General features: G+C 40.1%; 1 protein-coding gene across 2 annotated transcripts in view; it reads right to left on the bottom strand.

The window, feature by feature from the left end:
* Positions 1-26,251, bottom strand: part of Crybg3 (crystallin beta-gamma domain containing 3) — a 109,041-nt gene that overhangs the window by 3,529 nt on the left and 79,261 nt on the right. For both annotated transcript variants that reach the window (XM_021660555.2, XM_021660554.2), the window contains 4 exons: positions 11,946-12,085; positions 7,998-8,121; positions 3,395-3,553; positions 361-520 (listed from right to left, as the gene is read on the bottom strand). In XM_021660555.2, coding sequence (XP_021516230.1) covers positions 361-520; positions 3,395-3,553; positions 7,998-8,121; positions 11,946-12,085 — 583 coding nt within the window. The remainder of the gene's footprint in view (positions 1-360; positions 521-3,394; positions 3,554-7,997; positions 8,122-11,945; positions 12,086-26,251) is intronic.

Raw genomic sequence — 26,251 nt, forward strand, 5'->3', positions numbered from 1 at the left:
CTGCCATAAATTTTAACTGAGGGCTTTTAAGGATCATAGCAATTCAGTACAAAAGATGTTACAGGAAAAGAAACAGATGGCATTCTTTATTTTGTAGATTTTGGTGCTTCAAATTTAGAATTCCAACAGTTCATGAAAATTAAGGTTGCAGTGAAGGAAAAGCTATGTAGACTTTATTGTTGGGTTTTGTTTCCTGGCTGCATGACCCTTAGAGTTCATTATTTGCTTCTTCAAACCCTTTCTGTTTGTATATGAAAATTACTTCATTTGCCTTAAAACAATGTTCTTTACCTGGAAAGGGGTTTGGCACTTCCACTGACATTCAGAGGTAATAAGCACTGATTATTATCAAAGGCCCACCTTTAACATCCAGGACAAGCTCATCACTGAGGTAAGAGCTGATGGTTCCATCTCTGTTCAGTCTCCACTTCTGCCTGAACTGCCCATGTTCAGTCCACAATGCTACCTTGGCTCCAGGTGTGTCCCGACCACCAATCACATCAAGACATGTAGCACTGGCCTACACAATGGTTAAGAAAATGACTCCACTGTATTTGCCAATATAAATAGACAAGGTACCTTTTCTTTAGGGAAAGTCACAGGCATGCAAAGGCTATATCTTAAAAATATAATTTCAGTTTTATCTTTAAAAGTCTTTATGGCTTATAATATAGCATAAACATACTAAAATATATACTCCCAAAGGAGCTAACCAACAAGGAAGACTTGGGAAGTTGCTCAGTCTTCATTCAGAAGGACAAATGCAATAGACATTAGAAGCAGAAGAAGACAGAACAGGACAGGAGCCTACTACAGAGTGCCTCTGAAAGGCTCTACTGATCGAGGTTTCAAAGCAGAGGCTGCACTCTCTCCATATCTCTTCAACATAGTACTTGAAGTCTTAGAGCAATAAGACAACTAAAGGAGATCAAGGGGATACAAATTGGAAAGGAAGAGGTCAAAGTGTCACTATTTGCAGATGATATAGTATACAATAGTGACCCCAAAAATTCAACCAGAGAACTCCTTCAGCTGATAAACACCTTCAGCAAAGTGGCAGGATACAAAATCAACTCAAAAAAATCAGAAGCCCTCCTGTATACCAAAGACAAAAGGGCCGAGAAAGAAATTAGGGAAACAACACCCTTCACAATAGCCACTAATAACATAAAGTACCTTGGGGTGACACTAACCAAGCAAGTGAAAGACCTGTTTGAGAAAAACTTCAAGTCTCTGAAGAAAGAAATTGAAGATCTCAGAAGATGGAAAGATCTCCCGTGCTCATGGATTGGTAGGATTAACATTGTGAAAATGGCCATCCTGCCAAAAGCAATCTACAGATTCAATGCAATTCCCATCAAAATACCAACTCAATTCTTTTCAGACCTTGAAAAAAAGATTCTCAGCTTCATATGGAAAAACAAAAAACCTAGAATCTCCAAAACAACCCTATACAACAACAGATCATCTGGAGGTATCTCCATTCCCGATCTCAAGCTGTACTACAGAGCAATAGTAATAAAAACTGCATGGTATTGGCATAGAAACAGAAAGGAGGATCAATGGAACCGAATTGAAGACCCAGAGATAAACCCATGTACCTATGAATACTCAATTTTTGACAAAGCAGCCAAAACCATTCAATGGAAAAAAGATAGCATCTTCAACAGATGGTGCTGGTCTAATTGGATGTCTACATGCAGAAAAATGAAAATAGATCCACATTTATCACCCTGCACAAAACTAAAGTCCAAATGGAATAAAGACCTCAACATAAAACCAGACACGCTAAATCTGTTAGAAGAAAAAGTAGGGAACAGCCTAGAACTCATTGGCACAGGAGACAACTTCCTGAACAGAAATCCAACAGCACAGGCTCTAAGAGCAACAGTCAACAAATGGGACCTCATGAAACTGAAAAGCTTCTGTAAAGCAAAGGACACCATCATCAAAACAAAACGACTGCCTACAGATTGGGAAAGAATCTTCACCAACCCTCTATCTGACAGAGGGCTAATATCCAATATATATAAAGAACTAAAGAAGCTGAAAAGCAGCAAAACAAGTAATCCAATTAAAAAAGGGGGAACGGAGCTAAACAGAGAATTCTCTGTAGAGGAATATAGAATGGCAGAGAAACACTTAAAGAAATGCTCAACGTCATTAGCCATTAGGGAAATGCAAATCAAAGCAGAGGCTGAAACTCATAGCCAAACTTTGGGCAGAGTTCAGGCAATCTTATGGAAGAAGGGGGAGATAGACCTGGAGGGGACAGGAGCTCCAAAAGGAGACCAACAGAGCCAAAAAAAAAAAAAAAAAACCAAGTCCTGCAGAGACTGATAACCCAACCAAGGACAATGCATGGAGAGAACCATAGACTCAGTGGGTTCCCTAATAAGGGGAGCAGGGACTTTGTCTGGCATGAACTCAGTGACAGGCTCTCTGATCACCTCCCCCTGAGGGGTGCAGTCTTGCCAGGCCACAGAGGAAGACAATGCAACCAGTCCTGATGAGAATTGATAGGGGAGGGTCAAATAGAAGGGGAGGAGGACTTCCCCTATCAGTGGACTAGTGGAGAGGCAGAGGGGGAGAAGAGGGAGGTAGGGTAAAGTTGGGAGGGAGCTGCAACAGTGATACAAAGTGAATAAATCGTAATAAAGAATAATAGTAAAAAAATGTTTAAAAGTCTATGGCTGATGAGGAAGAATAGGGACAAAAGTGAAATGCAAAGACTTATTTTTAAGTGGCATTGCCTCTGGCAACAGGTCTTCAGTAAAGGTCTGCTGAACTGATATATTAAGTCCCTATTAGCTTAGATGTATATTATGTGAAGTTGGTTTTCTATTTAAGAAAACAAAACACTGTACAAAAGATAATCATATATAGTGAGCAGGTATTAATTTTAACTGCTTTTCATTTTGATGCACAAAAAGTAGATAAGTTATTGGTTTTAAAATAAAAAACATGGTAGTGTTTTTCTGTATTAGTGCTCTGTTCCCCAAGCATCAAGTATAATGGAAGAAGAGAGGGACACTTGTATTTCATTTTTTAAGCATCGTTCATAACAGTTTCTTCTACTATGACTCCACTGTGTATTCTGAAAAGAAAGGGTTTTAATGGGTTTTGAATCTAAGGAACCCTTCTCACAAAGGCATATTGCCCAGTTTGGCTCCTAGGAAGGGAATTATTACGGTATGTGTTACCTTTGGTTCTTAAAAACTGAAATTGTACTTTACAGATTTAAAAAAAAAAACAAACCCAAGTCCATTATATATATGTCAACGTTTTTATGATTGTACAGTAACCTGTTTCTAGGAAGCCAACGTTGTTTTTGGCATGCCAGCTGAATCTGGCAGTATTGTAGTTAACACAGAGATGACAGAAAAATCTTTACCTTGGATTTAAAGAGTCCTCGGCAGTAATGCCAGATCTGAGTGTCCTTCCCACTGTAGGGAGAGATGCATACAGACATTGTCCGAGCATCAGCTAGGTTCCCAATGACTGTCAAATACTCATCCTTGGCCCGGTTCCTTATTCTGATGTACACTGCAGGCTACAAAAAGAGAAAAAAACATTTTTGGGGTGGGGGGGTGCTTAATCTTCCAGATCAGAAAAGCAATATTTTAAAGTGAGAACTTACTAACTTTTAATAAATATGGGTTCACTCAGTTCCTTTGGCTAATATGTATATAATTTTCTGCTGACAAATCCTTGAGACCCAACCTTAAATTATGCAGTGTCTGTTAAACATTCTGAAAAGTGCCCATTTGAGAGGGTAAAAGGTAGTAATTGCATTCACCAGAAGTCAGTGTGGCAAGGCTTGAACAGTGAAGAATTAGGTACTTGATGAGTTTCATCATGTCTCAGATATGCTGGGAAGGATATGGAGTGTACTGCCCAATGTAAATCTTGGTGACAACAGCAAGCATGGTAATCAAGCAACTGTGTGGGGCAGTAATTAGATGGTCAACAGTTGCTAGGGAAGGTTGAAAAGACAAGGCCTTTATCTAAGTTGCTTCTGCATCCAAAAATCAGACTGTACTTCTTTGGAAAACATGACAGTTTTTAAAAGAAATCCAAGACCACTAAGAGTAAGAGCTAGTATTTGCCCCTAGATATATCAAGTCATGTGCTAAATGTTTTCTGTGTTGATAATTTTGTCAGAATAACTAGAACCTTTCAGAGAAAACACCCGTGGCTCCAGTTTTACTAATAGAGCTCATACAGATAAGGAGCCAGATCTCTGGCAGGATGGCTCAGAGACCCATGCAGAAACACACTGGTTATCCCTATGACACTATTCCTGTGCACATAAAATGGGCTCTGGAAGGAGCTCTACAGGAAGCATCCTGAATCCAAGGCCTTGGATCCTGAAGATAGAACAGAAAATAACACTATCCCCTCTGGATGAGAGTTGGCATCCCAAGGAGAACTCATGGTAAGAAATGATCTACTTTGTGTACTTTCACTGGACAAGTGCTGCCCAGCTAAGTAAAGCTTGGTATTATACAGCAAGACCCCCAATCAATGTTGTATTTTAAAACCAACAACACATCAACTTGAAGCTTTTTGCCTTTTGGTAAACTGCTACTGTGTTTAACATTTCTGAGGAAGCATTACCTAAGCACTTAAATTACCAAGTAGAAGGGCAAAATGATTTGGCCATAGACACCCATGAACAAGTATTTTAAAAAATGAACTGCTTCCATATTCAGGTGTATAACTATCCTGGTGGCACAAGGTATTATGTGGCCCTCCTTTTAGCTATTGACCCAGGAATCCCATGCTGAGAGAAAGGGAACTGCCTCTCAACAATATTGCATAGTTCTGACAACTTACCAGACTTGCAGGACAGTCTTGATCTAGACAGTGAGTCTTGTGCCATCAGCAGTGCTGGGGACCAAACCTTGACAAGGACTACTTAATTATGCATTCCTTTAGCCCTCTATTTAAACCTGTACCTCACATCATTGCCTCCAAGATAGTCTGGGTGTGTGGAATGGGTGGTGTCAGTGGGATCTTTTATTCCGAGTGTGGCATATTCAATAAACTTCTCTTACTATTTATTTGGTATATGGAAGACATGAAATTGAGAGTAGCTTGTTGAGGTGCCAGACCCAGGCTTTTACTCTAAGAATTCTGGCATCAATAATTATAACTAATATGTATGTGAGTATCCACAACTCAGTGTCGTGTCCTGCAGTAACAATTATTAATTCTTGAAGCTTCAGTGAGCTTTTATAGTTGCATTACCTTGCACATATAAAAAAAAAGTTATGACCTTCATGGATGAAAGCACTCCAATTACTTTAGGACTAAACATCACAGTTTTAATCAATTAGATCATGCAAGGCACTAAGCTAATTACCCTTATTACCATTTGTAGTCTGACTCCTATAATTACACTTAAAAATCACTGACATGCATTATAAGTACCTTAGTGACTTCTGTATTCCCACCCTCAAGGAGGATCATGTTTTGATTTCATTTCCTGGTTCCTTAACAAGTATAAGAACTATGGCAGTACCTGTACCAAAGCTAAATGAAGTAACAAACTCAAAGACTGAGAATTCTTTTGTTGGATTTAAAAGCTGTGGCCTAATTAAGCAATGGGAAAATAATCTAAAACATTGTTTTGAAATTAAATTAAATCAGAATATCTGGTATGGACATGCAATCTCAAGAACTTGAGAGATTGAAGGTGAGTCCTTTTGCTGAAGACTCAAATACTTTGGTCACAGGACTCAGCAGATTTGAACTGGAATGAACCTGAAAGTCTCCTCCCAATGTCTGGCTTCCAGAGTGCCAAAGATGCTGTGCACGCTGCCAAGGGAGGGCAATAATTAGTAGTCCCACCCAGCTGTGATGCCTGTGAACCACAACATTAACCTGTATGGCCAGATAGCCTTAAAGGTGCCACAGTGGCAACCATATCTTGGCAACAACCAATGGCTTTCTACTTAAGACTAAAAGCACGTTCACTAAGAGGGAAACCATGGCTGGTATTGAAAACCTAGCTAGAACTCCAAAGGTTATGGGTCTTAAAAGAACGACCTACTACCACTATAGTAAACTGCCACAATCCTAACTGCATTCTCACATCTACCTTGCTCCCCTCTCCCCCCCTGTGGCTATTTAGTTGGATTTCCCTTCATAGACTGGGAGTGAGGAGCATCCTGTAACATCAAAGTACTGAGAACCTTCTAATGTTGTGGTGTCCTTCCACAGAACAGCCCTGGCTTTGCCAGAACACAGTAAGAAACTTTCAGAGTAAGTGACTTTCAAAGTCACTGTGTTACCATAGTTAATACACACCCAATGTGTGCCCATAATGCTCCTCAATATTCACAATGATGACAATACGTTCTCTAGTGAGAAACTCGAGGCCCTAAGAAATGAAGTGACTGATCAGATGGCAAGGGACTATTTGGTTAATTATTGAACACTGTGCAAGGTTGGCATGTCCAAGCCTCACCACCTTTATCTACTAGACAGATTGCTCACTGCCTGGAGTGTCTGGTGGAGCTCAGCAAATGCTCATCTTGGTTTGAAGGAGGCCAGGTGTTTAACCTAAGTACATAAAAGATCTGGGTTCACATCTTGATTCTAAGACTTGGGTTGCCTTTGTCAAACCGCTTCAGTCTTGATTTTCCAATAAAAATCCTTACCTTAACAGACTACTGTCAGAATCCAGTGAAGCAGTGTTATAAAGAGAACACAGTCAGGTAGATAGCTCATCTGCTACCCATTACATACCTGGCCTGACTGGGAAACCTCACCCAGTTCTACATGTAGCACTTCCATTCTTGGTACCATAAACTGCCTATCGCTCTTGCTAATCATGCATTGTTTTTTTAATTACAGTTTTGTGGGGTGTTGGGTGCTCACCAGCATATATGTGTACATATATGTGGAAACTTTGGGTATGGACCCTTGGATTTCACCTACATTTGAGTCAGGGTCTTTCACTTGTCTGGAAATTGACAACTGTTCTAGGGGACCTGGCCAGGAGATCCCCCTGCCCCACTTCCCTCTCAATGGAATTACAAATGTGCACCATCATGCCTGGCTTTTAATGTGGGTACTGGGGATCAAATGTATCAGCCTTGAGCTCAGCATGTTTAATCTAAAACTGCAGCTCAACTAAGGGACAGATGATATCTGTCCTAGTATCTAACATATCTTCTTAGAGGACACTAAGCATCTATCCACTCATATTCATTCTTTTATCAAAAGTGTGACAGGTATTAGAGATAGAACAATGAGTAAAATAAGCACTGCCACTTCTTAAAAGTAGTTTCCAACAGATTTTTGAAATGAGCCCAATTCACCTGGACTGATGTGCTTATAAGCTATATACCCTGTCTTATAGAAAAATGATTAAGTCTTTTAAGATTTTAGTTTAGACTGGAGAGGCTGGGAGGCATCTAGGTGGACCAGGCACATTGAATTAGAAGGACAGTTACAAACCATTTGGTGAAGAATGAGAAAGAGTTCTATGAAGAGGGCATGGCCTTATTATCAGACTGGGTGGAAAAGCTCTTTGCACTTGGGTACATGTGATACAGACATGTGAGTGAGGAGATGAGGGTGAGGAAACAAGGGGGAAGCAAGGAGGAGTCAGATCCCCCAGGCTGTGATGAACACAGACTGTATCCTAACTGCAATGGGAAGCTTTGGAAGGTAAGACTGACAAGCAGTAGGTGTATGATAAATCCTATTCTAATTAAATTGCCAGGATTTAACCTGAAGATTACATAAGGGAAAAGCTCAGAAATCAAAGAAACTAAAACTCATTATATTAAGGATCATTTGATGGAACTTTGGATTCAACACTAAAATCCAATATTGGGTAAAATGTAAGATTCCTGCAAAAGAACATAACCTCCCTCCCTGGGTACAAAAGTGACAAAGTGGTCAATGCTTCCAATACTGTGTTTATGCCACTTCTGCCAGAAAATCAAGTTCTTTGGGTCGGGTGTTTTTCTACTTCTTACCTGCTTCATGGGGCGGATAGAACCAATAGTTTTCCACCCACTAAACACAGTCCAGTTTGGGATCTCATCAGGCACAAGGAGGATCTGCCTTCCTAAGAAATTGGATCCTTCATAAGCTATCCACCTGCAAGAATGCGTCAAAGAAAAACGTGGGACACTAAACAAAAACAACATCTTACTAAAAATAACTATCATACCATTATAGTTTACAGCCTGTAGGCCTGAAGATTTTAAAAATATATAATTACACATTTTTCCTTGGTAGACATCCAGAAGACAGCCACTGCATCTGAAGTCAAGAGTTAAATGTCATGCTCCTGTACTTTCAAAATGAATGAGGTTCCCTCCAACTATGAAATTCTGTATTCCTTTGATATATGAATCCTCAAAGCATTTTAACACTGATATATATGCCTCCCACCATTACTTAGAAGGGAAATATTCTTCCTTCCCTGGATTGTCACATGTGCTTAAGAGCTTCTCCAGATAGCAGAAACTTCTCTAAACATTTCTTCTACAACTGTCCACAACTTCCCAAGGCCACCAAGGACTACCCACAGAAATCCCCCTTTCACTCCTTTTTCAGAGATTGCTCCTCTGCAAACTAACAGTGTTGTGTTAGTCCCTAACACTGTTGTGTTCAATCTTGGTTGTGCTAAAGTCTGAAAAAGTGCTCAGCTTGGGTGAAGACCAAGACATTACTGGTGCACAGTCATGTCCATTTCTTCCCAGCCTGGCTATGGCTGCTTTTGCCACACTAACAGTTTCCTCGGTGTGAGACACAGGTGGCCCACAAACTGAAAACACTACCTGTCCCTTGACAGAACAGCTTGCTGAACCCTGTGTTCACTAGTTGCCAAACTGTGTGACTAAACAGGAGGATTTCCAGAAGAAACAATTTTCAGGGAGACTCAGGTTTCTGCAGAGCCTTTAAAGATTAAAGCATGGAGGATAAGGCTTGCTTCAGACACAGGACTCTGGCAGTGCAGTATATGTTGCCCAACATTCAGGCTGTCTCTAACCCAGGAGATAAGGTGGAGAGCAGGAAGTTTGTCTGCCCATCAGAAGGGAGACTTCCCAGAAGCAGTTTCTCCAAGGCTTGTGCTATGGACCAGTGTTCCCTCAGGTCCTAAGTGAAGGACCTGGTCTTCAGTATAGCTCCACTGGGATGTGGTTGAACTCTCAGGATATGGCACTTGGTGGGAGGTCCTAGAAGGGACAGTGTTAATCTGGTCCATTCCTCTTGTTTCTTGGCTTGTGTTGTTGGTTTTCACCAACTCATATTCTATCTTGGTATGCTACTTACACAGAGGGCTAAAGCAGCAATGAGGCTGCTGATCTCAATCTAGAACCTTCAGAACCATGAGATAAATCTTTTTTAAGTTTAAGTGCCTCAGGCATTTTGTTATAGTAACAGGACACTTTTGCTGCTATAGCAGTGGCTTCTATTCTTTTTTTCCAGAAGAAAGTGACTTTATGTTATAGAGAGCCATTGGTTAGTGTTGGAAATGACACCAACTACTACATAAAATTGTGGTCAGGAGGGAAGAACTTAGGAAAGCCTGATTTATTAAGTCAGCAGAGTCCTGACTCAAACTGATTAATGTGAGGAAAAGTCTACTCTTTTTTCAAAAAAAAAAAAAAAAAAAAAAGCTAGGCCAAAATATGGGCTGGGCAACCTTCCCTTGACCTGTTAAAACTGCCTGTATAAAGCTAATCAGCTGTGTGCAAAGGCAGGTCAGCATGACCAGAGATACTTTGCCACCTCTCCAGCTTTTAGCAAAGGAATCCCATTCCATGTTGATTTAAATGAATTTGACACATGGAAAAGGTACGTGGGATCTCATTACCATCATAGATTCAAAATCCAACACTGCACAAAGAGTAAGAAATACATGTCTTGGAGTAGGTGGTTCAGCATGAAATGGTATCCTGGAAGCCCACAGTTGCCAAGGAAGGGCTTTAAACAGATCCATAGTATTCTCCAATTTGCACAGAAATTCTGTTGTGGAGATTTGAGAACAGTAGATAGGAGGAAGAGGAGGAGGGGGAGGGATGGAGAGGGAAAGGGGGGGAGGAGGAGGAGGAGGAGGAAGAGAAGGCGGCGGCGGCTATCAAGAATAAATAATGTCAAGGTGAAATGGCACACATTTTCTAGAAAGGAGTAAAAATAGAAAGGTGAGAACTCTAGCAGTGTGTCAATTATCAGTTTAACTTAGATATGTAAAAAAAAAGTGTGAAAATCCTATATAGGGCTTTGAAATGTAACCCAGGTGGTCTTAGCTAGAAAAGGAATATTCTGGAATTCTATACTAAGAGTAAACCAATGTGAAATATTTTTCAGAGGAAAATTTAAGTTGTTATATGTATAAGCTATATAAGAACCATTTGATGTAATAGTTGACTTAATTTTCTTTTTTTTTTTTTGAGATTCCATTTTATTTATTTTCAGTTATAGTGGTTTTAACAATGTCAAGGTATCTGATTTGTAAATCATACCCTTGATTTTACATTCTTAAAAATGTTTCAACCTGGACAAATGAGAAAAATTTCTATATCAAATATAAAATCATGACAATACTTGTGCAGAAATTTCTATGTATAATTCATGAACCTTTCTGTGCTCATTGAAGGATAATCTATGAAATCTTTATGATAAATACTGGGAATTTCTTAAAAACATGATTTCTTAAAATCTTTTGTAAAATATAGAAATGAGAATAGCCTAACATCATAACATAATCACCAAGAGCAACTGGTAATCTGTGAAGCAAATTAAAGACAGACCAATTTCCCTTATGAACATAGATTCAAAAGTTCTTAATAAAATAGTTTCAAACTGTTTCTAGGAACACATCAAAAATATCATCCACTATTATCAAGTAGGCTTCACCCAAGATATACAGAGATGGTTAAGCATACAGAAATTGATAAGTTCAATCCACCTCATAAACAGACCAAAAAACAAAACCCACATTATCTTCTCATAAGATGCCAAAAAATAAAAATAAAAATAAATCTTTGACAAATAAAAACATCTTTTCATAATAAACGTCCTGGAGAGACTAGGGATACAAGGAACATTCATCAACATAACAAAGGAGATTTACAAGTCCATAACCAACATCAATGTAAATGAGAGAAACTACAAGCTTTTCCACTAAAATCAGGAATATAGCAAGGACAGAAAGTCCACTCTTAATTTTCAATTTATCTTCTGACATTCTTGATTTCCTTATATATTTAAAACAGTTAATTATCCACAAGCAGTGGACTTGGGGAGGGGCATGCGTGAAGAAGAGGGAGGGAGGGTGGGACTGGGAAGGGAGGAGGGAGGGGCTTATGGGGGGATACAAAGTGAATAAAGTGTAATTAATAAAATAAAATTAAAAAAAAAAAACCTTAAAGTTTTTATAAAAAGCCAGTTTTCCAAAATGTAAGCACCTAGGGCCTGGGAAACCTGGCTCCACCTTGACTAGACACAGAGATAACAGAAATGCTAAAACTACTATGGACTATATGAAAATGAGCACTCTTGTAGGGGCTGCTTTAGACAAGCTGTCATGTCAGAGTAAAATCAAACCATCTTAGTCTTTTAAATGGTCACTTGCCTTAGGCAATGCTTTTCACAGTCAAAGTAGATGATTTCCTGGAATTTCTCCCCAAAACGAAGTAGGCTCAAGTTATGAGCGTTACCTGGTGGAACTGCTCAATGATCCATGCTCTGATAGGAAACCAGCCCTTGTCCTTAAAGCATCCTTGTTCCAGATCACTGCATGCTATCATGAACTGGGCATGGTTTCATCTGTCTTATTTTAACAGAAGCTACTATGGTGTAAACAGGAGCAGGAGCACTGACAGGCTGGCAACAGTGGTGGGGACATAGCAACCCAGCCACTCTATCTCAAATCAATGACCCTCACAGCGTGTGCTCCCTCCCGTACTCACAATCCACTCTTTATCCACACGGACTGGGTATAGAAGTGTAAGTCCTTGTTCAAAACAGAATTCACAGCGTCTTCAAGATGTAACTCTCTTCCCTCACAATGTTCCAGGGCAAAAAGGCTGATGGAAGGTTCTTCAAAAACCTAACACACAGGAAGAGAAAAAGCATCATACTGGGGTTGGCACCTCTGAAAGACATCCTAGTCTCAAATACAACCCTAGGAGGAATATAGAAGGTACTGTTAATTGAAAACATTTAGAATGTGTAGATACAGAGACAATTTTCTCACTGAAACTAATTCATATCAGAAAACAGAAGCAATACCATTCTTTTTTATTCACGATAGCAGCTATGAGAGTTGGTGAATGGGACACCAAAACAAGGCCACATCCCTGTGTTTGAGGTATTGTTGGCTAGCAGAGAAGTTGGAAGTATAGTAATAGTATAATGCAGCATATAGTATAAAACAAATAAGCACGCCTGTGAGAGTACTCAGGAAAAGCAAGGTTACTTTTTAGCAGGAAGAAGAATCAATGCTGATGCATGGATCTGATGGTGCATGTCTGAAAGGATGCAACAGGTTTAGAAGGTAGAGAAGACTGGGGAAGGTGCTTTGTGAAAAGCAGGCATGTGGAGGGTCACATGGGAGACACAAACATTTACAGGCTTTGTTAGAGGAGGAGCCAGTAAAACCAACCGGCAAGAAAACAAGTCCCACAGGAAGGTGCTAGATGTGCTCACGGTCATCACTGTACCACATTGTCACATTGGCTGCTACCCTGACAGGGCAGGAACAGACTGACTGCTAAGGCAGAGTCAAGGACAACACTATGATGAAACAACTTCATATAAAGGAAGCAGTACCAACGCAGCCAGAACTGTGGCTGGTCAAATATGAGTAAGACAAGGCTCTTAGCGTCTCATTTTCATATATGCTTATGTATATGCAAATGCTTATATGTGGAAGCCATGAGAAGAGAAAAAAAAGGCTTTAAAGAAGAGAGTAGGGATGGTAACAGAACATGTGTTATGAGGGTGAAAGGGGAAACACTGGAGATGGAAGAGATTGGGGGAGAGCTGAGGAGTGGATCAAAAGGGTCAAACAAAACTAAGTACCAGGAAAAATGTCACAGGGGCACCTGCTACTTTGATAGCCAATTGAAAGTTTTTTTTTTTAAAGACAATAAAACATCATAATCCAACTGGTTCACTTACAAATGAACCTACACAGTGGAGCAAAATGACTTGTGAGTCATCCCTTCTAGAGGTGTTTGGAATTGCAAAGGCAGGAATCATTTAAATGTGCATGTTAAGAAGGGACTGGCCCAATAAATCAGGGAATTACATAGAGAGGAATCCTAGAGAGCTGTGGAAAGGATGAGAATCTTTTTATGGAGATATCACCAACATCAGGTCTGCAGAGTCAGGAAGAAAGAGATGGTATAAAATAGCACACCTCACAGGAGACTGGCTTGTAGATAAAGGAAAACTTATACATATAAATATGTGCTTACATATGTATTAACCTTGTCTAGAAAAACTGCTTCTTCTGAGACAGTGTCTAAGAAAGTAAAGGGCACAAGAGGAACAAAAACTTTTCACTGGAAGCCTTCTGCTGATTTATTTTGAACCCTGGTAATATATAGTTTATTCAAAAATTTATATTGGTAACTATTGTTTATTTATATATATAAATAAACATACATATACACACAAAAAATATATATATATGTGTGTGTATATGTACGTTTTTTGTGGGGTTTTTATAAATATGGCCACTAGGAAATTTACCTAGCAACAGCATGAATAAAGGAGAGTGAGATGGGAACTAACTGTGCCAATATACTAGTAGAATATTTGAGGTCCAATAGAAAGAGACGTGATATGGGGAAGAAGATAATTCAGAAACAAGGCAAGGCCAGGAAAACCAGAACAGTGATAAAGTAGGTATGCTAAGACAAACAAATGGATACACAGAGAAAGAAGTACAAAGATGGGGCTGTGTGTGTGTCTGCATTGGTAAAGAATTTGCCTTGCAATCATAAGAACCAGAGTTTGAATCCGCAGCCAAGCCTTAAAAGCTGAGCCTGGTAGCATGCACTAGCAACCCTAGTCCTGAGAGAGTGGAACCAGAGAGCTCACTGGAGCTCTCTGTGCCTAGCCAGGCTAGCCACCTGGTATGCTGTTAGCTCACTGAGAGACCATGCCCCCCAAAACAAGGTGGAAAGTGAGAAAGGAAGGGACCTCATGTCAGCCTCTGGCCTCTAGTACCCCCATTTGTGCATGCATACTGACACTTTAAAAGAAAAGCAAAAAGTTATGACTAGAAGCATTGGGAGTACACATTGTTATCCACAAGGAAATCCGGAGAAAAACCCTTCCCAAGAGCTAAGAACATACCGTTAGCATTGGAAGTCTTCATCCTAGCATAGGGCAAGAATAAGCTAGAAAGAGATGTGGGACATACACTGTACCTAGATACAGACTTCTGGGAGAAGCCCTGGTGTAGACAGGGTACCTTTGAAAACAACCAGAAGCTGTATAATAACTGAAGCATGAAAGAGGAGACTAGCAGGAGGATATCATTGTAGTGACTGACACATGAGTAGGGGCGGGTGGGGAGTGATCACATACTGACCAGGAGAAGAGAGCTCTTCACACTACAAGACAATGCCTGATGAGTCAGAGATGACAATGTGGCTGTCCACACAGCCAGTTTGCCAGTGAAGCTACCGATAGTGACCTGAGTGAGAACCCTTTTACTGGTGTGTCAGATGAGGAGTGACACAGCACGGGGAGGGCTGAGGGGTACGTGTCAACAAAGTGCAGACAAGGTGGGTGTACACATTACCCTTTAGAAATAATCATGTGGCAAATGAGGGAAATGTACAGGGGTCTATGAACTTGTTGTGGACACCACAGAAAATCACCGTGAATAGAAAATGAATGATAGAAGACAAGGGATGGCTGAGAGGTAGAGTAAGACATTTAATCTGATGGTTCATATTACTTCAGAATCTCTTGCTAGGCTGGTCCATGGGTATGTGTCTCATTGAAAGGAATTTACTATACATTCTCTGAAATGCAACCTGTTCTGTGTAATGTTACTTGTACAAATATGATTTCAAGGCCAACAAATTGGTATTAGGTAACCAATTGGGAGCTCTACCCCAAGGAAGACTATTTCTGGTGCTTTCAGCATTCTTTGGCTGCCTGTAGTCTCACCAACATGACTACTTGAACAAGCCCCCAAAAACCAACAGACAAGCTAGCATGGAAGGCAAAAATCTCATAGGTCCTTAATTCTAGACAAAGAGAATGCATACTCTCTTTTATTATGTGCCCAAGGGCCTAGAAGTCAAGTCTTGCACTCTTCCCACAACTTTCTGTAGCTGCACAAATAATGTATTATCTGCTCTGTCCAATATGGTTCTACTAGAGTATGTTGCCAGTGAAGACTTTGAATGTACTTCATCTACCAGTGAACTAAACCACTTAATTACATTTAAACTTAAATAACCGTATGTGGCTAGTACATGAGCTTAGTCTGTGCTCACCTAGATACCAGAGGGTAGCAAAAAAGAAATGAGATACTTCCCGGAAGCATCAGTCCTCTCTCCATGAACACGACTTACTGGGTTTTGAGGACAAAGTCATTACTAGTCACTGAGTTCTCAGTTCTCTAGTCGCTTCCCCTGATTTCTACAAACTAAAAATTAGAAGTATTTCAATAGTTGTCTGAATAAAAGTGATTAAAAATGAGGTAATCAACGTCCATAGGAAACTTGTAGATTTATTGTTGAGACTTTCCAGTAGCCTTATCCTTAAGGTTTTTAAAAAGCATTTCAACTGAACCCTGTCCACATATCTATTTGGTGAGCTATGGTTTAGGGAGAAAGGGCAGACAGGCAAGGAGCCTAGAAAGGGATGGAAATCAAACATCAGCAACTCTTTAGAAAAGGGAGACAGACAGTAAAGGTTTGCTAGTCACATAATGAAACTTGTAACCCAGGAGGGAAAAAGAGCCTATGAGAAAATGTAACTAAAATTCTATGCAACATTCTAACTAAAGCTTGCATACTGTATATGTCCCTTCTCCTGTTACAGAAGCGTGCTATGGCATTTTTGAAAAGGCTGAGTTTGAGCTCAAATTCCGTCAAAATTCTTAACATCTTAGAAATTTATAATAAAAACAAAAAGTTTGACTGTACAAAAATGAGTTATTGCTCTGTTTAAAATGATGCAGGGAAACTGAGGAAAATGTATCAAACAACCAAAATTCTTTTTAAATTTTAATTTTTTATATTAATTACAGTTTATTCACTTTGTATCCCAGCTGTAGCCCCCTCCCACATTCCCTCCAATCCTACCCTCCCTCATCTCCTCCCATGCCCCTTCTCCAAGTCCACTGATAGGGGAGGTCCTCTTCCCCTTCCATCTGACCCTAGCTTATCAGGTCTCATCAGGACTGGCTGCACGGTCTGTCTCTGTGGCCTGGTAAGGCTGTTTCCCCCTCTGGGAGAGGTGATCAAAGAACTTGCCACTGAGTTCATGTCAGAGACAGTCCATGTTCCCCTTACTACTAGGGAACCCACTTGGAGACTGAGCTGCCGTGGCCTACATTTGAGCAGGGGTTCTAGGTTATCTCTATGAAAGGTCCTTGGTTGGAGTATCAGTCTCAAAAAAAGACCCCCATACAAAATACTGTTTTAAAGGGTTTCTAAGAGTTTTATAAATCAATAAAGGGTACTGAAGTGAGAAAGCAGGTCTTACTGGCAAACAGTACAGACTAGCAGCACTGACCAAGTAAGAAATGACTAACATGACTCGATAAAAAATTAACTCAAAAAAAGTAGCCTATAAACTCAATCTTGAAGTGGATTCCCTTAGTGAGGAGAGCAGGGGCTGTCTCTAGCATGAACTCAGTGGCTGGCTCTTTGATCACCTCCCCCTGTGGTGGGGGATGTGCAACCTTGTCATGCCCCAAAGGAAGACAATGCAGCCAGTCCTGATGACACTTGATAGATTAGGGTCAGGTAGAAGGGGAGGAGGACCTCCCCTATCAGTGGACCAGGGATGGAACATAGGGGGAGAAGAGGGAGGGAGTGGTGGGACTGGGAAGCGACAAGGGAAGGGGTCAGGATACAAAATGAATAAATTGCAATATTAAATAAATAAATAAAGAGAAAAAATTAAAAAGAAAAAAAGAACTGGTGATATCTCCATCCCTGATCTCAAGCTGTACTACAAAGCGATAGTACAAAGTCCCATAAGTAAACCCACACAAAACCATACAATGGAGACAAGAAAGGATCTTCAACAATGGCGCTGGTCCTGCTAGATGTCTGCATGTAGATGAATGCAAAGAGTTTCATATTTATCACCCCACACAAAACTCAAGTCCAAGTGGATCAAAGACCTCAACATAAAACCAGATACACTACATCTAACATAAGAGAAAGTGGGGAAGAGCCTTGAACTGATTGCTACAGGAGACAACTCAAGAGAACACCAACAGCTCAGGCACTAATATCAACAATTAATAAATCGGACCTCATAACTCTGAAAAGCTTCTGTAAGGCAAAGGACACTGTCAATAGGACAAAATGACAGCTTACAGACTGTGCAAAGATCACCAATCCTACATCCAACAAAGGGCTAATATCCAAAATATATAAATAACAAGAAATTAAACACCAACAAACCAAATAACCCAATTAAAAATAGGGTACAGAAGCCAGGTGTGGTGGTACACACCTGTAATCCCAGCACTCGGGAGGCAGAGGCAGTCTGATCTCTGAGTGTAAGGCCAGCCTGGTAACAAAGCCAGTTCAGAACAGCCAAAGCTACACAGAGAACACACACCCTGACTCAAACAAAATAGTATACAGTATTAAACTGAGAATTCAACAGAGGAAATCTCAAATGGCTGAGAAACACTTAAAGAAATGTTCAGCATCCTTAGTCAGCAGGGAAATGCTTATCAAAATGACTCTGAGATTCCATCTTACTCCCACTGAAATGGCTAAGATAAAAAAACTCAAATGAGTGCACATACTGGCAAGGATGCAGAGCCAGGGGAACACTCCTCCATTGCTGGTGGAAGTACAAACTTGTACAACCACTGTGGAAATCAATCTGGAGGGTTCTCAGAAATTTGGGAGATCTACTTCAAGGCCCAGCTGTACCACTCCTGTACATCTACCCAAAAAGACACTTCACTGTACAATAAGGACAGTTGCTCACCTATGTTTATAGCAGCTTTATGCATTATAACCAGAAACTGGAAACAACCCAGATGTTCCTCAACAGAGGAGTGGATAAAGAAAATGGGGTACATTTACACAGTGGAATACTATTTACTATTAAAAACAAGGACATCATGAAATTTTCAGGCAATTGGATGGAACTAGAAAAGATCATCCTGAGTGAGATAATCCAAAACCAGAAAGACACACACAGTATGTATTTGCTTATAAGTGGATATTGGCTATAAAGTACAGGACAACGTTGCTGCAATCCACAGACCCAAAGAAGCCAAGGAGGGCCCAAGAGAGGATGCTGAATGACACTCAGAATAGGAAATAAAATAAACATCTCAAGTAGATGGATGGAGGGAAGTATGTGGGAGAGAGGACGAGAAGGGTAACAGGCGGGGATCAGGTGTGTAGAAAGTGGGGGTAGGGAGTAGACTGGGAGAGACAAAGGAAACCAGTGAAAGGTCACATCTCTGGGACAGGGGAGGCTCCTGGGAGTCTGCAGGGGTGACCCTAGCTGAGACTGCTGGTAGCAAGGGTTAAGGAGCCTGAAGTGGCCACCTCATGTAGCCCAGTAGGACTTGCAGTAGACGGAGGGGGACAGCACCTATTAAACCTTAGACCCAAAAGTTGTCTTGCCTTCAAAAAGTGTAGGGATTAAGATGGAGCAGAAAATGAGGAAATAGCAAATCAATGTCTGGCCCAACTTGAAGCTCACCCCATGGGAGAGAGCCAACCCCTGCCACTAGTATTGATACTCTGCTATGATTGAAGACAGGAACCTGGCATAACTGTCTTCTGAGAGGCTTCGTCCAGCAGTGTATGGAAACCAAGGGTCCTCTAGCAATTGGAGTAGGGGCTATCTTTGACTTTGTTGCCTGCCTTTGGGTCCTGTTCCCCTAGCTGGGCTGCCTTGTCAGTGGAAGAGGATTAGCTTAGTTCTGCTGAGACTTGAGGTGCCAGGGTGGGTTGGTACCCCTTGTGGGCCTGCCCTTCTCTGAGGAGAGGAAGGAATGGGGGTAAGCGAGTATGAGAGCCTTACGAGGAGGAGAGCAGGGAGGAGGCTGGGATCAGGCTGTAAAGAGATTAAATTAATAAATAAATGAAAAAATAAGAAAATGAATGAAAAAAGATGACTAACAATGCAAAGTGTGGAAATAACACACTTTCTTACTGACAATTGAAAGGACATCATTTAGTCAAATCTGACAACCTTTTCACTTGTTCCTAATCTCAGAGGCTCTTCTGATGTATCAGATATGTCTATGTGTGAGTTATTAAATTTTATATTGTTTTAGTTTAAATGTCTCATGTATAAATATATGTAAATGTATTAGCAACATTAGCAACACAGTGCTAATCTGGACAGGATTATGGCAATGGTTATCTCTCAGAGTGCTCAAGAAATACCTTAAAACACCAGCTATGTTCTGAGGCATTTCCCAACCTTTTAGATAGCAAGATACAAAAATTAATGGTAAGTATTCAAAACTGAAGATGACAGAATAATCTGCACTTTATAAGAACAATAGGAACCACAAGAATTTAATTACAAATTGAGCTCTGTAAATGTCATGGCTCCAGTCCAGGCTAAATTAGAAGACAGCAAACCACTCAGGGCTAAAGGTTCCTCTTGGGAGTCAGCAGTAACAAGACATTCCTGCCAGGTCAAGTCTAAGCCATGCAAAGTGGATACAGTTTCAAAGAGGAGTATGTGGGCAGGTTATGAAAGTCAAAGAATGTTTGAATAATTTATATATAAGTGAAAATTTAAATTAGGAAAAAAAACCAGTTCATCCTTGTCCCATCAATTAATAGATGTTGAGATTAATAATAGTCATACTTAGCATTGCTTAATAAGTGCTTATTTGTTATTAATGCTCTGAGATTATTAACACTAGTCTTATTCATATAAGTGAATAAATATATATTCATATTTCTATGATAAAAAGGGTCTAAAACAAATTTTCTCCCTAATTTATTTGGCAACAAATTTAACCTGAATAAACATCAGAATATTTATAATATTTGTCTGGTCTGTATCAATGCATAAATTTCATTCAAGAAATAGAGTGTGTTTAATTATAGAATGCTTTCTGTGACCCTCGGAGTGTTTTCTTAACCACCATATATAAAAACTCAACTCTTAAAATGTGAAAAAAACCTGAATCCAAAACTACATTCACATTAGGGATTATGGAGCTGAATTAATGCATTTAATCCCTAAGGTTTACCTCTGATATAGATACTACTCGGGCACAGGTCAAAGTAAGGGAAGGGGCTGGCTTTTGCTATGCCTAATGGCCCCAGAAGCCAATCCCTCTTCCGTTACTCTAAAACCTTCCAGGTACCAATCATTTTATGATGCAGGACACGAACAGTCAGCAATCTGAGTTTATCAGAGCTTCTCCATGCTCAGCTGGTGAGCATCTACCATCCCAACTTTCTACAAACAAATGCATCTGCCAAGTACGCCTGAAGGTCTGAGACATTAGTATATGTGCTCTGCTAGAAAAACTGCAATCACGCATCACACCTTCAATATAATTGTGCTAAAAGCTTACACCCAGTGCTAAGTTCAATTTCTTAAGAACCAATCTATGACATACTTTGATACTATAGTTCTTTAGGTTTCAAATCACTGTTTACAAGGAAAACGTGCTGACAGTAACTCAAGACTTTTTAACTGGTTAGGCTGTAAAGAGGACATTTTCCGTTGGTATTAGACACTGAGAACAGATCTTATCTGTACAGCCCAGCAACATCAGTTCCCCCACAAATTTGCCAAATGAACCAGTTTAAAAGGAATTGCAACCGAACTAACTTAAGAGACATGAACCATAATGTGTGATCTAAATACCACTTCAGAGAAATGTCAAACTACTGGGAAAAGCTAAATGAAATGACAATCTACTAGAAGGCTCATAAATCTTTTTTTAAAAAAGACTCAAATACTCTGGCTACAAAATCCTATTAATACTTCCAGCCTATCAAATCATAATTTTGCATAAACATGAATTAGCCCTCATCTGTGGGCTTGCTACCATGTCAGCACTGCCTTAAAGAGCTTCATTAGCATTAGCTCATTTAACCCACATGTTCAAGCAGATCATCAAGTGAAGATCTAGGAAGAACTCATGCTCGCCACATTCAGGTACGCATCAACAGTAGAGTCCGAGCTGAGCCAAGAGCTGTCAGACACCGAGACAGACTTGAGCAGCTACCCCACTACTGAGCCCCTTTCATTCATTTTACAAAACTACGTTTCACAATTTGATGTTGACACTCTTTTAAGATGTTATAACTCATTTCTGAAAGATCAGATAACATAGCATATGTCCATCCATCCAACACCCACAAGTGTTACATCTGGGACATTCCACTTGGAATTTCTAACTTTAATTGGCAAACACTGTGCATGTATTTATTTAGGCCCACTATATATACAGTGCAAGAGAATCAAATCAAACCCTTGAATATGAAACTATCAAACCTAATTTTTTAATGCAACATGTAATGAAATAACAATACTAATAGTATTTAACAATAATCAAAAATTATATCAAAAATTTAAGTAAATGAAATACATTGAGTATATCTGAACTTAAACTCAAGAGTTCCTAGAGATAGCCTGCTTTTCTTGCCTATGGTGTTGAAACTGTTCATGCATGCCGCTGCCCTCTGCTAACTCTACGTGGATACTTTATTTGAATGTGCTACTGTTTTATCTCCCAATGCTACAACAAATGCCATCATGTTGCCCTCACTGTAACTGCACTTCTTCCATTAGCTACACATGAATCATACTAACCTGCAGGTCTCTAGGATTCTAAGACAGTGATTTCCTGTCAATTGACTGCGTTTTTCTGCAGTTACAGCAAATCTTGTTACTGTCACATTTTAAGTACTTATATCTAAAGTAAGGTGACAGTGTCTCATTATTGTTTGGCTTTGTATTCCTGCTATCATCCTTGAGGCTTAGTATCTTTTCATGTCCTAAATCATTTTCTCCTTTGTCTGTAAATGGCAGATTTATATCCTCTGTTGATTTTCTCACTTCATTTGAAGCGCTCTCCTTGTATTCTATACACAAAGCCTTTACAAGTAAATATGTGCTGCAAGCATATTCTTTTTATTTGTGGCTTGCTGTGGCAGGCTGAGTAATTAATGCCTGAACATCCAAAACATACACATATCAACATTGTAATGCTGCGAGTCAGTGAATACAGTGTTATTTAACACCAAAGTTGGGACTTTAAGGACATGACCAGCAGTTAAGGATCTTAATCTGGACTACTGTAGTAGGTCAGTTATGACCACAAGGCTCTCTGAGAGGAAGGCAGGAGGTCAGAGATAAATCACAAGGAGCAGATACACTTCAGAGACCAGAATGGCCCTGAATGAGGGAAAGCTGGTAGTCCGTAGAAGAGGGAAAAAAATGGATTCCCACCTAGAGATTTACAGAAGGAAAGAAGTCCCATCTGCATCTTAAAATTGTCCCAGTGAGACCATTTCAGAATTCTGACCTCCAGGACTGTAAGACAGTGAATTCCTCCTAAGTGACCCCATTTTCAACAATTTATTACAGCAATGCTAAGACTCAGTGTCCCTACCAATAGACATGAAAAAATATAATCTTCATTATGAAGTGTGAAATGTGTATAAACTCATCAGAGTATGCAGAGCATGCAGAGTATGGGTGTTTGGAAAAGGGACCTCAGGAGGTAATTAAGGTTAAGCGAGTACATAAGACAGGGGACTGAATCTCAGAAGAACACTTGTTTGTTTTTTGTTTTCCTTGTTTTTTCAAAACAAGGGTTCTCTGTGTAACTGCCCTGGTTGCTCTAGACTCGCTTTGTAGACCAGGCTGGCCTCAACTCACAGAGATCTGGCTCCTGAGTGCTTGGATTAAAGGTTTGTGTCACCACACACAGAAGAATGGCTCTGTATAGGAAGAGGAAAAATTATAGCTAGGGAGCTCAGGTCCTCACCCAATGTGACCTTCCCTGCTGCCTGAGGCCCGTAGAGCAAGAGGGATATCACCAGAGGCCATTATACCTTGTACTTGCCACATTTCCCAATCATAAGCTCAACAAATACTTTTTCTTTGTAAATTACCAAGACTGTGGTATTCACTTATGGCAAATCACTTATGTCAAAGAGACACATCAGCTCATGTTTGCCTCTTAACCTTTTTTGTTACAAATTCCCACTTTCTGTGTCTAAAGATGTTCATCCTGATCTGGTGTCATTGGGAGAATTTCCTGTACTTTCTTCTAATCCACAAAATTTGCTTTTCATGTTTTGGTTATGTTTTGAGTAAAAGACTCTAGTTACTGTTTTTTGTTGGTGGTAATGTTTTTTTTTCTTCTTCATGTGAGAGCCACCTCTGTTACATTTTAGTGATAGTACACTGTAATGTTAAACAGTCTTAATTCTGATGCTACTTTTTTTAGGATTGTGTCATCAGAATGATAATTTTACTCTAATGTCTCCTACAGGCTCTTGTTACCATGTCTCCTTGGCTTTGCCCACTTAAAGTTTCCATGAGAAGAATTATTACTTCAGAAAGACAGGCTTCTATGCCAGGCCACCATGGAGACAGTAGACAAGCAAGGAACAGGTCTCTGCTCCTATGGTAATGTAGTTAGCAGGTTATTCAACAAGACACTGGGCCAGCCTTTACTTGTCCGAGCCTGGCAGTTTCAAACTCACACCTCCTCACAGCCAATAACTGCTCAGGTTTCCTATTCTCATGTCTGTGCCCATTATTCTTAAAATAGGCTGTTGAGCTTTAAAGCACCCCATCAACAGATGGCAGGGGAAAACTGTTTTCCCCATCATCCATCAACTCTGAAATCTACGCAGAGCATTGCAAGAGGATGAAAATACAAGCCCCCCAGAAATCCAAAGTACAGCCCCTGTTATGGAATGAACTGGGGAGCAGGACTAAACTGTACACAGGCACTACCTGGTTATATTTTGGTAGTCCTGGGTCATTTGCCTAATTATTAAAAAGTGAAGTCCTGAGTTTTAGAGCCATGGGCTAAGCTGAGGGCTAAGCAGAGGTGACTACAGGTCACACAGTTCAAAACAAACACAATGATCTGTACCTGATCCACAGTGACTATAGTTCAGTAGTTGTGAATAAGTGCAGAGATTAAAAAAAAAAAAAAAAAAAAAAAGGCAGCTAGAGCTGAATTGTGGAGAATGACAATTTAGGGCAGAAAAAGAATGTGTGTGTGTGTGTGTGTGTGTGTGTGTGTGTGTGTGTGTGTATGTGTATGTGTGTGTGTGTGTGTTTCTTTTTGTGTCAACTTGACACGGCCAGGATCATCTGTGAAAGAGAAACTTCACTTGAGAAGATGCCATCGTAGGACTGGCTTGTAGGCTGTAGGGCATTTTCTTGATGAAGGATTGATGTGGGAGGGCCGAGTGTGATGGCCTTAAGTGTGTAGTCCTGAACATAAGAACTATGATTGGTCCTTATGATTGGTGTACAGTAATTAAGCTGGATAAATAAATGTAAGATGAATATTTAGTAATACCATTTAGTAATATTTAGTAATAAATAATAATTAGTAATATTTAGTAATACCATTATTGTGCAGTATTCTTACTATTTCAAAAGAGAATTCAGACACTTTAAACTTTTCCCCCCCAATCAAAGCAGAACAAAAAGCCTTTCAGCTTTCTTCTCCCAAATCACTCATCAATTGTGCTTTCTATCCCGGAGCCTGCACAGCATGTATGCCACAACCACCAGGCTCAGCCTTCATGTCATCAGGCTGCTCATTTGCACCCAATACAATCATTTCTAAATATAGGAGGCTATGGTTTCAGCAAAACACTTAAGCTTCTTTAAACCTAACAGTTGATCTCTTTCATCTCAGAAAAAAATATCTGGTAGCCATCACCACGTACACCAGCCAGCGCTGGTAAAACCCTGACAGAGAAGCAACCCAACAGAAACCCGCTCCAGGGTGACTTGAAACTTAGATGAAGGAACTCTGTCAAACACATCAGTTCCCATAAACACAGTTACACCTCTACAGGCTCTGGATGAAACCCCCAGGCCTCAGTTTACTTTCCCAACACCACCTGCTCTGCCACTACTTTTCTCAGACGCTCATACAAAACCGGTGAATTTTCCATGGTAAATCCCATAAGAAATCTAAGACGGAATCAGGACCATATTCTGCTCTTCATCTGACAGGTCACCAAACCGTCTCTAGGCTCACTGACTAAAAAAGTACCAACAATCCTTTTCTTCTTTTTGAAAAGGAAGCTGGCTCTGTGACAAGGGTGGAACAAAGAATATGCAGAGGACAAACTTCCCCATCTCACTGCCAAAGCTCTGATGGCAGAGGTCACCACTCTGAGTTCCTACGTGTATAGTGGACTATTCGAGTAGTATCTTGTTAGCTTTAGCTATACCTGGGGAAAGCCAGTCAGGCCCACTGATGATTCTGTCTTAAAATGCTTTTGGCCACTGAGTGGAAATAGACATGTGAAGCCTCATCTGTGCGCAAGCACCCAATGTGGGTTTTCTTTTTCCCTGTCCTCCACTGTCATGAAAAGAGCCATGACCCCTATTAAAGACAATCTAATCACTCTCATCCACCACTAAGACACATGACAATCTCCAACTGAATCTATAATCAGTGCTCAGTCTCAAATGGAAACCACTCCACTGCTCTGTGACTGAGAGAAGACATGAAAAAAATCTGCGTCAAAAAGTACTAAGATTCTGGGGACTTCTGTGAATATTAGCAGACAATAGTCCGTCTAACATGTGTAAACTAGAAATGGATCGACTTTTTCATACCCACTATATTTATTAGTAGTATATTTATCTGCACTAGAACTAAAAGCTGTTAGTTCTAGTTCTACTGATTTGAAAATACCTGTTTTAACTGGTTTCTTTTTGCAGTGTTAACTGAGACCCAGACAAATTAAGAGACTGTCCCCAGATCACATTGGTGGGAATGAAATTTATTAAAAAATGTGGAAACCAGGCTGGGAAGCTCCTCTCACTGAGAAATTACTGC

This window comes from Meriones unguiculatus, chromosome 17, assembly GCF_030254825.1.
Source record: "Meriones unguiculatus strain TT.TT164.6M chromosome 17, Bangor_MerUng_6.1, whole genome shotgun sequence".
Taxonomy (NCBI): Eukaryota; Metazoa; Chordata; class Mammalia; order Rodentia; family Muridae; genus Meriones; species Meriones unguiculatus.